The 14,467-nt window shown below is 56.1% G+C and overlaps 2 protein-coding genes across 7 annotated transcripts in view; one reads left to right on the forward strand and one right to left on the reverse strand.

The window, feature by feature from the left end:
• On the forward strand, positions 1–6,116 carry NAB2 (NGFI-A binding protein 2). 2 transcript variants are annotated; one of them, XM_045462827.1, is made up of 7 exons: positions 3–357; positions 1,802–2,675; positions 3,112–3,245; positions 3,572–3,623; positions 3,718–3,850; positions 4,056–4,247; positions 5,240–6,116. In XM_045462827.1, the coding sequence occupies exons 1-7, from the start codon at positions 275–277 to the stop codon at positions 5,347–5,349; spliced, it is 1,578 nt and encodes a 525-aa protein (XP_045318783.1). In that variant the 5' UTR covers positions 3–274; the 3' UTR covers positions 5,350–6,116. The 2 variants fall into 2 exon arrangements, with proteins under 2 accessions (XP_045318784.1, XP_045318783.1); XM_045462828.1 differs by lacking the exon at positions 4,056–4,247 and having other exon boundaries at positions 1–357.
• The window catches only part of STAT6 (signal transducer and activator of transcription 6), a 27,756-nt gene continuing 19,344 nt past the window's right edge, over positions 6,056–14,467 (reverse strand). For all 5 annotated transcript variants that reach the window (XM_045462822.1, XM_045462823.1, XM_045462825.1 and 2 more), the window contains 15 exons: positions 13,876–14,007; positions 13,562–13,750; positions 13,163–13,250; positions 12,903–13,025; positions 12,230–12,322; positions 11,651–11,857; positions 10,319–10,413; positions 10,087–10,223; positions 9,612–9,758; positions 9,331–9,394; positions 9,115–9,225; positions 8,837–8,920; positions 7,722–7,787; positions 7,502–7,630; positions 6,056–7,411 (listed from right to left, as the gene is read on the reverse strand). In XM_045462822.1, the coding sequence (XP_045318778.1) occupies positions 7,222–7,411; positions 7,502–7,630; positions 7,722–7,787; positions 8,837–8,920; positions 9,115–9,225; positions 9,331–9,394; positions 9,612–9,758; positions 10,087–10,223; positions 10,319–10,413; positions 11,651–11,857; positions 12,230–12,322; positions 12,903–13,025; positions 13,163–13,250; positions 13,562–13,750; positions 13,876–14,007 (1,855 nt within the window). In that variant the 3' untranslated portion in view covers positions 6,056–7,221. The remainder of the gene's footprint in view (positions 7,412–7,501; positions 7,631–7,721; positions 7,788–8,836; positions 8,921–9,114; positions 9,226–9,330; positions 9,395–9,611; positions 9,759–10,086; positions 10,224–10,318; positions 10,414–11,650; positions 11,858–12,229; positions 12,323–12,902; positions 13,026–13,162; positions 13,251–13,561; positions 13,751–13,875; positions 14,008–14,467) is intronic.

Consider the following 14,467-nt stretch of genomic DNA (forward strand, 5'->3'; position numbering starts at 1 on the left):
CCCCGCCCCCGGCGCTGCCCACGCCCTCCGCCCGCCCGGCAGCCAGCGCTGCGCCGGGCCTCGCTCCCCGTGCGTCCTGCGGGGGCGGCGGCGCGGAGAGGCGGCAAGCGCAGCCGGGGAGGGGGGGGCAGAGGCACAGACAGAGGCGCGGAGGCTTGGAGAGAGGAGACGTGGAGGGAGGGACGGAGCCCGGACAGCGGCGGACACGGCAGCGCCCGCCAGGCGCCGAGGGCTGGGCACCGAGAGGGGCAGCCCCTGTGGCCTCTGGCCGTCCATGCACAGAGCGCCCTCCCCCACAGCCGAGCAGCCGCCGGGCGGAGGAGACTGCGCCCGCCGGACCCCGCAGCCCAGACCCAAGTTAGTGGGCAGAGGGAAGCGGCGGGGAGTGGAGATGGGTGGAGCTGGACTCGGGAAAGGGGTCCGGAGGGCGGAGGTCGAGGAGAGAACGAGGGGAAGCGGGACGGGGGTGGGGGGTGGAGACTGATGGAAAAGGGGGTGCGTCTTCGAATTAGGGGGCCCTGGGAGCAGGTAGGGAGCGGATGAAGCTGGATATGAAAGAGTAGGACCTAATTCTCTATCCCCCGTTTACTCTGCCGGCGTGACCCGGCATGTGAGCCCCCTGCAAAGAATATGGGGTCCCCCCAAGAGCCAGGGGAAGCCCTGGACTCTGGCTGGTAACAGGGCTGGGGAGGGCCGCTGCCCTGGTTCTATCTAACGTTGGTAAGGAGTACGCGGGCCCCAGGGTCCGGGAGACGCCGGCGCCTTCAAGCCAAGGAAGCGCATCAGCAGGGCTGTGGAAAAGCAGGGCAAGCCTTAGGCGTCCCTCTCCTTTCTGTAGCTTTATTTGCAGCACGCGGCGGAGGGGAGTTTCGGTGTGCAGCCCCTCCCTCAAGGGGCCTTGAGCCGCGCCTCCGCTCCACTTAGAGGTGTGGGTGGAAAATGAGGGAGAGGAGGGTAGGCGGGAGCCCCTGGGGCGGTTTTCGCCCACTGACGCTGCTACTGTGGGAGTGTGTGTGGGTGGAACGGGCCCCAGAGCAGAACAATTGAGGCACTCCTTCCTCCTTCTGCTTGAGCTGGAGGGACTGGCCTACCTACTCAGCAGGTGGGGAAGGTCACTGCCGGGAGAGGAGCCAACTAAGGGGCACTGGACAGTCAGGAAGAGAGGGGAGGTCCTCGAGGAGAGGGGAGGCCCTTGGGAACAGCTCAGGGGAGCTGAGCAGAGCAGGGGTCCACCTGGCTTGCTGAGTGGGAAAGGACCACACCCCTCCCTCTCAGCCACCTGGATAGGATGCCACCAGGGAGTGAAACTGGCTAGCAGTGGTCCCAAGTGTCCACTGTGGGCAGGACAGGGGGTCTTACATTCACCTCAGTGTGGAAAGTCACCTTGAATAATGCTGAGACTGCTGGGTGTGTAGGGTGGAGGGTGAAGACTGTCCTGGGTGAGGAGGTCCAGCCATGGTAGGGGTGTGCTGGCTGGCCTCAGTGCTCAAGGTCTCCTTGCCCCAGTCCAGAAAAGTAAAAGCTGAGAATGGTGGTGAAGAGCCTTTGACTTCAGCAGATACTGGGCTGGCTTTTGGTACTTATGGCCAGACTGGGATGGCACTGGCATGTTTATGCCTCTGGGTAATGCCTGATTCTCATAGTCTGTGCGCAGGCTTGGGTACCGGGCAGAGGGTGCCTTCAGAGGAGGGGAAGAGAAACAGGCAGGAAAGAGAGGACAATTGCGAGTGTGGGCTGGTACCCAGCAGGGGGACTTGTACTGACTGCCTTCCTTTCTCTCTACTGCGCTCCTCCTTCCCAGGCCCGGTGCCCGAGCCATGGCACTGCCTCGGACACTGGGGGAGCTGCAGCTGTACCGGGTCCTACAGCGCGCCAATCTCCTTTCCTACTATGAGACCTTCATCCAGCAGGGAGGGGACGACGTGCAGCAACTGTGTGAGGCCGGTGAGGAGGAGTTCCTGGAGATCATGGCACTTGTGGGCATGGCCACCAAGCCCCTCCATGTCCGGCGCCTGCAGAAGGCACTGAGAGAATGGGCCACCAATCCAGGGCTCTTCAGCCAGCCTGTGCCTGCTGTGCCTGTCTCCAGTATTCCACTTTTCAAGATCTCCGAGACTGCAGGCACCCGGAAAGGGAGCATGAGCAATGGGCACAGCAGCCCAGGGGAAAAGGCAGGCAGTACCCGCAGTTTTAGCCCCAAGAGCCCCCTTGAACTTGGAGAGAAGCTGTCACCACTGCCTGGGGGACCTGGGGCAGGGGACCCCCGGATCTGGCCAGGACGGAGCACTCCAGAGTCTGACGTTGGGGCGGGAGGAGAAGAGGAGGCAGGATCACCCCCCTTCTCCCCACCTGCAGCGGGAGGAGTCCCTGAGGGGACTGGGGCTGGGGGGCTGGCAGCAGCTGGAGCTGGGGGTGGTCCGGATCGACTGGAGCCAGAGATGGTACGCATGGTGGTGGAGAGCGTGGAGAGGATCTTCCGGAGCTTCCCAAGGGGAGATGCTGGGGAGGTAACGTCCCTGCTGAAGCTGAACAAGAAGCTGGCACGGAGCGTGGGGCACATTTTTGAGATGGACGATAATGACAGCCAGAAGGAGGAGGAGATCCGCAAATACAGCATCATTTATGGCCGCTTTGACTCCAAGCGGCGGGAGGGCAAGCAGCTCAGCCTGCATGAGGTGAGGACCCCATTCTCCTAGCGTTGCACTTGGCTCCCAGGCCTCAACCTACTGACTTTGGAGAATCTTCATACTCCCCAGGTCTGTTTCATTGCCCCTTGACCAAGACCCCAGGCCCCATACACCCCAATCCCAGCCGCTGCAATGCTTTCCTCCCATTACCCACCATTTGAGGGGGAAGCAGAGATATAGGCAGGAGCCCAGGTGTCCTGCTGTACACTGCTCAGGACCCCACAGGTGGAGGAGGCTCCGGGCATTCCCAGGAAGCTGTGGGTGCTGACCTCTGTCTTCCTCCTTCAGAAAGCTGTATAGTGTCAAATCCTAAGCAGGCATCTAATGGATGGGCTTCATTTGTCTGATGGTGTAGGGGTGTGAGGAGGTCTGGGCAAGGCAGTGAGGAGTTAGGATTCTGACCGCTTTGGTGGCCCCTCCACAGCTGACCATCAATGAGGCTGCTGCCCAGTTTTGCATGAGGGACAACACGCTCTTACTGCGGAGGGTGGAGCTCTTCTCTCTGTCTCGCCAAGTGGCCCGAGAGAGCACCTACCTGTCTTCCTTGAAGGGCTCCAGGTGAGACTCCCTTCTCCCAGGTTCTTTCTAAATTAGAATTCTGCCAAGGAGCTGGGTCATGGCCTAACCTCCAGTTCAGGTACATGTAGGCCTGCTTCCTGTCCACCCGCATGTCCTGCTTTGCGCCAAGTCCGCTTGTCTGCAGTCTGGTTCCTCCTCCTATCTGTCTCATGTCCTCTCTGATCCCCCGCCAACAGTAGTACCTGAGCTGGAGACTCTTGCTCAGCCAGCGTCTTTCTAGAGTCTTAAAGTAATGCATGCTTCTCACCAGATTCTGTGTTTTCCCATCGTGTGTCCCTCCCTCCTTAGTTCTCTTGTCTTTGCAGGCTTCACCCTGAAGAATTAGGAGGTCCTCCGCTGAAGAAGTTAAAACAGGAGGTAGGTTTTCCAGGGTGGATGTAGGGGGTTAGTGCAGTCTCCCCCAACCCCCTCTCTTGCTAGGTCCTCATTTCCCCATTTGGGGCATCCGCAGGTTGGAGAGCAAAGTCATTCTGAACTCCAGCAGCCTCCCCCAGGCCCTGAGTCCTATGCACCCCCATACCGCCCCAGCCTGGAGGAAGACAGCGCCAGCCTGTCTGGGGAGAGTCTGGATGGACACTTGCAGGGTGAGTGTGCATCAGAACACTTTTCTCCTCGCTGTGGGGGTGGAGTAGGTGGGAGGAAGGAGCCAGGAGGCAACTGCCTGGAACAGGGTTGGGAGGCCTGGCTGGATGGGGGCAAAGGGGCCTGGGCCTATGGGTCTGCTCTGCGGTTGAGGGTGGGGGTTCCGTTGACTGTAGTCCCTTACCTGATCCATGCCCATGCCCACAGCTGTGGGGTCATGCCCAAGGCTGACGCCGCCCCCTGCTGACCTGCCTCTGGCATTGCCAGCCCATGGGCTGTGGAGCCGCCACATCCTGCAGCAGACACTGATGGATGAGGGGCTGCGGCTAGCCCGCCTCGTCTCCCACGACCGCGTGGGCCGCCTCAGCCCCTGTGTGCCTGCGAAGCCGCCTCTCGCAGGTGAGGCAGCAGCAGTGCTGTCCCCAAGCACCCCTACCACCCAGGCCCCACCCAGCAATCCTGGTGTCCTGGGGCCAGGTGGGAGGAAGAGGGATGTAGTCGCCAGAGGGGGCCGGCAGTAGGATGGTTGGGCTGTAGCCAACCAGGCCTTGGGTTGAGGAAGGGAGGATCTTGCAGGGCTGTTCCCACGGGGGAGGGTCTGACCCTAATGGAGATCTGTGAAGGGGGAGCTGGGGTGAACAAAGGGACAGAGAATGGGGGACTAGGGGAACAGGAACCAAGAAGGGAAGCAGAGATAGAACTGCCACCTAGGTGGGAGGGTACAGCAGGCTAGGAGTCAGGGTGGGGTTGCCCAGCTTGGAAGCAGAGGAGCCCAAAGGGGGATGCTTTATGTGTGGCTGGGGGAAGGGAGGAGTCCGCCAGAGGGCCAAGCGGCTGGGCTGAGAGTGATGCAGCAGACAAAGCCACCAACCCTGGCTTGGTATTTTTAAACTGTGCGTGGGTGGGAAGTGGGGGCGGGGACTTGAAGGGGGGCTCTTCTTGGGGGAGGAGCTGGGAGGCTGGCTTCCTGTGTTCCCCTTGATTTGGCTTCTAAGAAACTTGAGGGGCATGGGAGGGTAGGTGGGGCCTGGGAGGGGGCCAGGGAGGAGTGGGGGCAGCGGAGCCTGGGGGGGGGGGGAGGGGGAGAGGTCAGAGCCAAGCCACCCCCACAGCTCCTGACAGAACCAGAAATTCCAGCAGAACGGAGGCGGGAGAGACAGAGAAGGAGAGAGACACATACAGAGAGAGAGAGCTACACAAGGCCAGAAAGGGGAGGGGAACACACACTTGGGTGTGGAACCCCCCCCCACACCTGTAAACGTGTGGCGGGCAGGAGGCAGTAATTCAACAAATCTAGCCCCTCTGCAGTCTTCTCTACTCCTGTCTCCCATCCAGCCACCTCTTTGCATCGTTCACCCCACAGCCTCCTAACCTACCTCTTCTCCCGGCAGAGTTCGAGGAAGGGCTGCTGGACCGATGCCCTGCCCCAGGACCTCATCCCGCTCTGGTGGAAGGTCGCAGGAATAGTGTAAAAGTGGAGGCTGAGGCCAGCCGGCAGTGAGGGGCACACTGGTGTCCTCATACCTGGGACTCAGACTTCTGGCTCATACAGACTCCTATGTTCTCCATCCCTGGCATCTAGTCACGACCCTGGATCCTTCCGCTGCCCTTCTCCTGCCTCCCCACCTGCTCCATGGACATTGAACTATGGGGCTTCAAGCAATAACGAGCAGGGGCCTGGCAAGAGGACACAAGGAGGGTGCGTGGTGCCCCTTCACCCTTGCCTAGAGCAAGGGGGCAAGGACTCTGCCTCCAGGGCATTTGGGGTTCTCCCCTCCCTTACACAACACACTCCCATTCTCTGTAGCTTGAACCAGTGGTATGAACAGTTGGATTCAGTTTGGACATGGGGGAAAGGGGGAATTCCCTGGTAAGGTCCAACATCTAAAAATCGCAATGCTTCCCCCCAGAACTGGGGGCCTGGGAACACTGGACCTGCTCCTTCTCCCCTCTCCTCCCCCATTTTTGTGCTTCTAGTTTGTTTCTTTAATTTAACAAGTGCTGCAGTTTGCCCACCCATCCCCATCTTTCCCCCAAGTCCTCAGCAACTTTTTCCTTCCTGCCCTCATGGGGGTTGGGGGGGAGGGTGGATGTGGGGTCCCCTTCACCGGCCCCCTCAGGAGGCCTGGGTTGGACTCAGGGTCTCCCTCAACTGGGGGCTGGACCGCAGCACCTGTCTGAGCAGTTAGAGCGTCTTTCTTTTCAGATCGTGTACAGTAGATTATTTATTTTGTTATTTTGGAATAAAATTTATTTTATGGCTTAGGATCGATGGCCCCTAAGAGGGAAGAAGGGTGGCATGGGAATGGGGGAGTGAAGGGAGGCTGGCAGTGGATGGGGAAATAGAAAAGAAGCAGCAGGTAGGGCCCCCTAATACACTCAGAGGACCACACGCCTGGGTCCCAGACTCACCCCCTGCCTCTGGGCAGGATTGGCCATGTTGAACCACCAAAGCTAGAGCCACATACAGATGTCACAGCCACATAGACCCACTGGGGGCCACAGACATACTAAAGTTGAGTACATTCAGATTAGCATGTATCAGAGAAGCCAGCACATCTGCTGGTGTCTTTTGTGCAGTGTCTCAAACTTCCAAACTTGTGTCGTGACACAGGCAAGGTCAGATAGATACATGTTCTTTGTGGACACAACAATTAATGTGTGTGACATCCGTGGATTAACGTGTCTCAGGTACGCACGCTTTCACACAGCTGTATGTGAAACACAGCCCTCTTGTGCACAATCTCCTACACGTAGCCAAAAGCCTCCATCTGAGGAATTTGGGACTGTTTGAAATTTGTTTTTTAATCTGAGCATAACCCACATCTGTAACCCAGGTGTACAGATTCCCCCACCTTCTCCCCGCTAGGATCTCCTGAACTGCTTCTCCACCTGCCCAGAGCTGGGACCCAAGCCCATCCCTCAGTCCCCAGACTCTAGTACAAAGGTGTGCACGTGTCTGCGTATTTCTACACGGGTGTCCTGGGCCCTGGCTCGAGGTGGGCAGAGAGGTCATCCGTGCCCTAACCTGTGCTCTTGACCGGCCTCCTTCCTACTCGGCCCCATCTTCCAGGGAGAGCTGTGTGTGTGTGTTCTGCGTATGCAGGCGTGTTGGGGCGTGTCTCACTTTGGAACCTGAATTTCCCTTCCAGCACTGGAAGGGGGAGGACAGGGGTGTGTGGTAGGAGGGAAGGAGTGGATAGGCTCCACCCACTGTGCATTTTCCTGGCAGTCTTTTCCTCCTGACCAGGGAGTAGGTGGGGATAGGAGGACACCCTTCCCATCTGCTACTTGGCAGGAGCATGGGCAGGTGTCCAGAGCAGGTCCGTGGGGGTAGAAGAGCTGTCTCTCTGGGTTCCCCTTTCAGGTGGGATCACCAACTAGGATTGGCCCGTAGGTCCAGGTGGGACAGTGAGATCCCAGACTGCCCATAGTGAGAGGGCTGCAGGAGGGGCTGGGTTCCCATGGACCCTCCCCCTGATTCCCCTTGCCCCTCCAGGAGAAGCTTGGTGAGGTCCTGTTCGGTAGGAGGCAGCAAGGGTGGGAACATGTCTTCACCGACCCTGCAAGGAGGAAGCAGAGAAACAGTAGGGTAGGTATGGCACCCACTCCTCTAACCTCCACCCAGCCAACACCCCCAGGTTGCCACTCACCAGGTGCCCTGAGGGAACCCTCGTATTGGCTGGCTCAGGCAGCTCTCCTCTGCCATGGTCACATCTGAGCAGAGCAGGGGCTCAGGGGTGGACACGGCATGCTCCTGAGACGGGCATGGGAGCAGGCCCCTGCCAAGACCAGAAAAGTAAATAAGATGGGGGTGGGTAAGGCTGGAAATGAATGGAGAGTACGGGATCAGGAGGGAGTGCTGCCACTTACTGTGGGTGAGGTTGGTCAAAGGACAGGTTCATCTGGCTCAGGTTGGGGGGCATCTGCAGGTGAGGTCTAGAAACAGGAAGGAGGGCAGAGTCAGAGAAAGGAAGGCTAGGTAAGGACATGGTGTTGCAAAGTCAAGATCACTGAATGAGGAAACAATTTCCAGCCCCTTTTCCTGACTGCATAGTCTTAGGTAAGCCGTGAGCTCAGTCTTCTCTTCTGTAAAATGTGTATGTGTTGGGTATTGGGGTGGGGGGAGGAGAAAGGACTGAATTAGCTAATGTCTAATGTTTCTTTGGACTCTGGTGGTTCTAACACCCCCAGTCTCCACCCTACCTCAACTCCCAGGAGGGGAGATGTCTTGCCTTGACTAAGAGTTAATAAGCACCAGGGGCGCCTGGGTGCCTCAGTCGGTTAAGTGGCCGACTTCAGCTCAGGTCATGATCTCACGGTTAACGGATTCGAGCCCCACATCAGGCTCTGTGCTGACAGCTCAGAGCCTGGAGCCTGCTTCGGATTCTGTGTCTCCCTCTCTCTCTGCCCCTCCCCAGCTCGCACTCTGTCTCTGTCTCTCTCAAAAAGAAAATAAAAAACGTTAAAAAAATTTTTAAAAAGTTAATAATCACCTGCAATTATTATAATAAGAGTGTTACTTGGGGAGCAAAAATGTCTAGGCCACTTTATCAACAGATGAATAACTAAAAATCAAGACAGCAGATAAATGACTGTGGGTTTCAAGGACAAGAGAGGTAATATTAATACTAAACATAGCCCTTGCTATGAGCTTTACAGGTATTACTAACTCAACCTTCAAAATAATCCTATGAGGAAGGTAGTATTAGTATTAGCATTAGTATTACTATCAGTATTCCCTATTTTAGAGATGAGGCACCAGACCTAGGCAACTTGCCCAAAGTCAGTAAATGGTGGAGCTGGAATTCAAACCTAGCTAAGTCTGGATCTTAACTGCTAATACCTCAATGGAGTGGACAGAAGAGACAGAGTGTTAGATTTTTGCTGCCCTTTCTCACAGAGGAGCCTCTCCTAACAAATGCAAATACCCATCACCCTTGCAGGTGGATATACTCGCCCCAACCCCAAGAGGTTCTTCCACTTACTCCTGGAAGGCTGGCAACACGTCTTCCCGGGAGAGGGCTTGGTATGAGGGGATGGAGTGAGAGTGTGGTGGGTACACGTGGGACCTGGGGAAAGAAAGCAGACCCTTCTGATGCCAGCCCTTCTCCCAGACACTCCTAGCCCCTCCCTCAAGATAGGGAATCCCTTTCATGGAAAGGAAAATTCCCTACTTCGGCCCCCAATGCCAGCTTTCCCAGCTGCCCATGCTGAACGCCTGTCTGCACAGACCACTCCCGTTCCTGTCTCTCAAGCTCCTTACACCATATCTGGGCTGAGCTGCATATTCATGGAGGAATCAGGGGCCATTCCAAGATCATAAGTGGGCACCATGGTAGGCATTTGGGGCTCCAGGGTAGGAAGTGGCTGGTCCCTAGAGGAGGGAAGGAGGTATGTGTGACTGACCAAGAGTTGATGCCACCACTTGTTCCTGCAAGTAGGACCGGGCCCCCGCTATCATCCACAGCCCCACACTTACCTTTCCACAGTCATCTTGATGGTAGCTGGGACGTAACCCCTGCCATCCTTACCCATCTGTTCAGCTGTTGTGGGGAAGAAAAGGAGAACCATGGAGTGCCCCAGGATTGGAGAGAAAGGGATGTGGAAAAGGTGGGCATAGTTGATGGGCAAGTAGGAGAAATGGGGCTTCAAAAATGGAGAGGTAAGTCAGAGATGACATACAGTGTGCATGGAGAGGGGCAATGGGAGTATGGAAAAGAGGGGCAAAGGAAGGATTCAGAACTGCCAGCTTCAGCTCACGCTTGTAGTGGCTCCGGAAAGCTTCATCCTTGGGTTTCTTGGGATAGAGGTTTTTGAGCTGAGCAAGGTCCCGGATTCGGTCCCCCAGTGAACGAATGGATAGGTCTTTGGCAGAGAATGGCTGGATGTTCTCTATCTGTGGGGAGCCTACAATAGGAATGAGACCCTGAGTCCTCTCTGTCCAGACACTCTTTCCCCTACCCAGCTCCACCAGAGGACTCATTCTTAATCTACCAAGGCAAAGGGGAGAAGAATGAGGGTGGGGGCCCTGAGGGAGAGAGAACCCACCAGTCTCCATTCTCACAGACCTCACAGTGAGAAGGCAGACTGCAGAAGGGAGGAGAGAAGTTGGATCTAAGGAAGAACTTCCTGAAGACCAGGGTTGGCACCAAGGAAGGCCAAGACATTTCCGTTCCAGAAGAAACCCCAAAGGGCACAGGTACGGAGACAGAGGACTGGCTTGGGGTGACCTCACCATCCTGGCCCCGGATGACATGGGCAATGGTGATGCCCCCAATCTCTGAGTCGCTGAAGCGAAGGAGGAATGTTCCATCAGGCTCGTTGAGAAGAAGACTAGTGACGTACTGTTTGCTGATGAAGCCAATGATCAGCCTAGCCAGGATGAAGGAGAGGATGGGGGTAGAGGCACTGGCTGTGGAGAAGAAGCTAGAGGTACAGCTACTCAGGTCACTGGGGCAGAGACTCACCGATCAGACCAGTAGCTCCGGAGACAGCGTTTGGTGAGGTCCAGGACACCATCGAACCACTGCCAAAAGGTGAAGCCACGACCCAGCAGGATCTCCTGGGGAACAGGGGGGGAGCTAATGTGAACACAGGAGGGCCGGAGTTAGAGCCTGGTTAGGATAGACACTGGGCCATGAGTGCCCACACAGCAGAGTCACAGGGCTGAAGAACCAAACTGGATCTGAGATCTCATCAATGACAATAGCCAATCCTCACATTTGCCATGTGCCAGGCAGTATTCCAAGCCCTTTCCACAAATTAATTTATCTGATCTTTACAACCCTATGGAAGTATGTCCTATAAGTACCCCACTTACAGATGAAGAAATGAAAGCCCAGAAAGGTCAAATAACTTGCCCAGGTCTATACAGCTGGTGAGAGGCAGAGCTGGGATGTAGCCCAGGAAGTCTGGGCCAGGGTCCATCATAACCACTGTGCTCCACCTGTCCTTAATTACGCCTGGTGGAAGTTGAGTCCAGAGAAGGTGTCTTTGCCAGGTGTGAGTGTCCTGCTCCCTTTGCTAACACACTCTCTGGTCATGTAGACTTCTCTTTCTTTTTTGCTAAGAGAGCAGTACATAACTGCATTTACCCAGCTGGTCATCAAGAAAGACACCCAGATCTTTTCCCCCGTTCTTATAACAGATCCAGTCCCGAGCCACCTCACCTGGAGGTGGTAAAATATAGTAGTAGCTAACTAAGAGCAAGAAATATGGGGTTCCATCCCAGCCATGCCACTCACCTGCTGTGAGGCGTTGGACAAACTACTTAACCCCTCTGAGCATCAGGCTCCTTGTCTGTAAAATGGGGATAATAATAGTACCTACCTCAAAGGGATGTTGGGAGGAGTAAGTGAGATAACATACATAAAGTGCTAAACATAGTGCCTGGCATATAGTCAGCTGTCAATACATGGTAGCTGGTATTACTGAGCATGTCCCTGTGGGATTTCATCCTGGTTTTTGCAACAGGAACTATTTTCCCAATGGGTCAAAGTCATTTTGAATCAGAGCTGTGTTTACACACAATCTAGATGAGTCATGCAAATCACTGGGAAAGAGGGAGGATGGAGGGCCCCCAGACCAAAACACGAGGCATGCCAGAGAACGCATCCTCTGGGCTTACCCCCCGGGCTGAGGGTTTTCCAGTTTGGGCTGTGACAGAGGCTTCCTTGATGGGCATAAGGGGGCATCACGAAGACCCCAGTGGTCAGTCTCTGGACAGAGGTTGGGGAGGTCCTGAGTGCCTCAGGGATGAATAGCTTAGGGGTGTGAGGTCCGAAGAGCAGGGGAATGACCTTGTTGAACTGTGACCAGGACACAGAACGATGCTGGAAGGCCTCCATGCTGAGGCTGTTGTCATTGAAGATCTTCTGGGCTAGGAAGAGGAAGTGCTCTGGGAGTAGCCCCCGATTGGTCCCCACTTCAGCCATGAACTTGAGGTTCAGAGTTTCACACATCTTCTCCCAGGGCACCCGCTCAGCCACCACAAAGGGCACACGGTCCTGGTGTGAAGTGGGAAGGATAGGGCACTTTAGGCTATCATCCTCGTTCATCCTCAGGAGGGGCCTTCATCCCTCCCACCTCCCCAAGACTGCCCTTCCCAGCCATTGTCCCCCTCAGCTTGCTCACAAAGATGGTGCTTTTCCAAGAGTAGTTTAGGGTACTACAACATGATAGCTGTTAAGACTCGCATGAAAAGAGGTCAGAAGTACAAAAGCATGAGGTTAGAGAGTATGAAGGAGGCAGAAAAAGTCCGCGAGAGGGAGTGAAGGCCACTCCCGTTGGAACATGTCTGACTCCGGCCCTTCCCGCCATGTTAGAGCCTACCGTGCCTCTGTTCTTCCCCTCCAACACCATTCCAGGTCTTTCCTCACCATCTCAGAGAAGGCATTATCCCACAGGATGGTGGCTTTCGCATTGTTGTCTTGGTTGCCGTGGACAATGACCACCAGGGGCAGAGACAGAGCCTGGCAGGGGTGAGAAGGGGGATCTTCTTACTGGAGCAAGGGGCTTCCTCGGGGAGCTATCTCTGAGAGTGCAGGGAAGCTACTGGATTCACACAACATAGTTAAAAGTTCCCGGTGATTTACCAAATGCTTTCTGAAGCTCGATTAGGGCCTCACTGTAGAGAAGTGGTTACAAGTCAGTGCTATGGAAGCAGACCTCCAGGTCTCCAATGCCAGCTCCAACACTTAGTAGCTGTGTGACCTGGGCAAATTACTGAATCTCTCTGTGTCTCAATGGATTCATCTGTAAAATGGGGCTAATAATAGTACTTAGCTCATAACGTTATTGTGAAAACTGTGTGTGTGTGACTTAAAATAGTGCCCTGGTCTACAAAAAATGTGTAATAAATGCTAGTCACTGTCACACCACGATTCCCTGGCATGTGCACTCTTGCTCCTCCCACTCACCCTTGCCCCAGTGCACCCGTATACCGGACACACAAAGTATGGAGCTATCGTGAGGGGTGAGGATTCAGGGCCCCAGCGTGTGGCATGGAGGGGACCTGGGGCCCTAGCTTGGGCAGCCTGAGGTTCAGTTCACCTGGAGCTGGATGGGGAGTTTGTTGGGGCCAAGTGTGAAGCTGGTGGAGAAGAGCACGGCACACTTCTCCTCGGTGACAGACTCAGTGCCCTTCCGTTCACAGCGCTTGATTTTCTTCAGAAGCTGCAGGGTGGGGTGAAGGAGAGCAGGGGTGAGGACAGAGACGGCTTCTCCTGGATTCCCGACATCCTCTCTGAGGACAGTCCCTGAGTCTGAGGACCCCTGCCCCCCTCTCCGCCACTGCTCCCTAAAGCCCTCACCAGGTTCTTGAACAGGGCAGAGCAGCAGTTCCCAGGAATGCTGTTCTCCAGGGCCACGGTGTTGTTGATGATCTCCCCAGTGCTTTCTCTGCCAGGGGAGGTCAGAGAGTGAGTGGGCGCATTCCAGCTGGGCCAGTCCATGGATGAATGGCGTGGACTACTGGCCCCAAATCTGCATCTCCCTGCTCGGGTTCTTAAGGAGGGTTCCCATCTTGGCCAAATCATGATTCCCCATCCCATTCCAGCCCTGTTAGGTCCCTCGCCTTCCTCTGCCTTGACCATTCAGGGTCCACACACCCCACAGTCCCCCTTCCTCATCACCTGGTTCTTTGCAGTACCAGTTCCCCAGGCTCCTCTGGCCTCCACCACCCCAACAGGCCTTCTCCAGCCCCAGCTTACGCTCCAGCCCCGGGGCCCTGGGGCATGCTCAGCTCCCTTGCTTGCTTCTCAGTCACCATGTCAGCCCTGACCAGTGGAGGCTTGGCCGGGGCCCCCAGGAACCGTAGGCCCAGCAGGAATCGAACCCCAGCCTGGAACTTGGTCTGAGTCTTCAGAACCTGGGGGGGCTGCTTCTCTACCAGGAAAGAGCTGGGAGGAGTGAAGACACAGGGAAGTTAGTGGCTGGGTCCCTCCTGGTACCCTTCCCACAGCTCCAACCCTCTCCCTTCCCTGGGGGTCTGCTCTAGGCCAGGCTGGGGGTTACTGAGGCATACCTGGTGACGAGGGTTCGCAGGACTTCATCCAGCCGGCTAATCAGCACTGCCCGGGCCTTGGGCTCAAGCTCCCCACTAGCTGCCCCCACCTCCTGCTGCAGCTGGGAATAAATGTCCACCAGGCTCTCGCACCTGGGGCCGGGACAGTGGTCAGGGGGCACAGGATTCAGGCTGCCTGCTCCAGCCTAACCCCTCTAGCCCTAAACCCAGAAAGAAAGCAGGATAGTGTGTTGTGGAGGGGTGGGATGGGCAGTGGGTCTTGCTACAAGGCACCAGGGCTGAAAGGGCTGTGGGACCTGCCTTGACTCTGGGTTGGAGGTTCTTTCTCTGTACCTGGACCCCTGTGGAAACCCAGCTGCCTCTTCCCCAGGATTCTGGTACCCAGGTCAGCTGCCAGCATGTACAGTACTTTTGCACAAACCGAAAGGTGCCTCCGCCCAATAGACCTAATAGGAAAAGGCTTCCCATTCCTCTGGGCAAGGGCTTGAAGAGAAAAGCATCGCTGGGCATACTTGTTTAGGATGCCGCCTGACAACAGTGTGAACAGTTCTGCCGGAACTGGCTTCTCTGAGTCTCGGCCCATGCCAGGACC

Source organism: Leopardus geoffroyi, chromosome B4 (genome assembly GCF_018350155.1).
Source record: "Leopardus geoffroyi isolate Oge1 chromosome B4, O.geoffroyi_Oge1_pat1.0, whole genome shotgun sequence".
Classification (NCBI taxonomy): domain Eukaryota; kingdom Metazoa; phylum Chordata; class Mammalia; order Carnivora; family Felidae; genus Leopardus; species Leopardus geoffroyi.

Bases quoted from the DNA above. Each gene is read 5' to 3' on its own strand.
- NAB2 (XM_045462827.1), top strand. From the start codon at position 275: ATGCACAGAGCGCCCTCCCCCACAGCCGAGCAGCCGCCGGGCGGAGGA. The intron at 3,851-4,055 runs GTGAGTGTGCAT...CCATGCCCACAG, and splicing joins TCTGGATGGACACTTGCAGG to CTGTGGGGTCATGCCCAAGG. The intron at 4,248-5,239 runs GTGAGGCAGCAG...TTCTCCCGGCAG, and splicing joins TGCGAAGCCGCCTCTCGCAG to AGTTCGAGGAAGGGCTGCTG.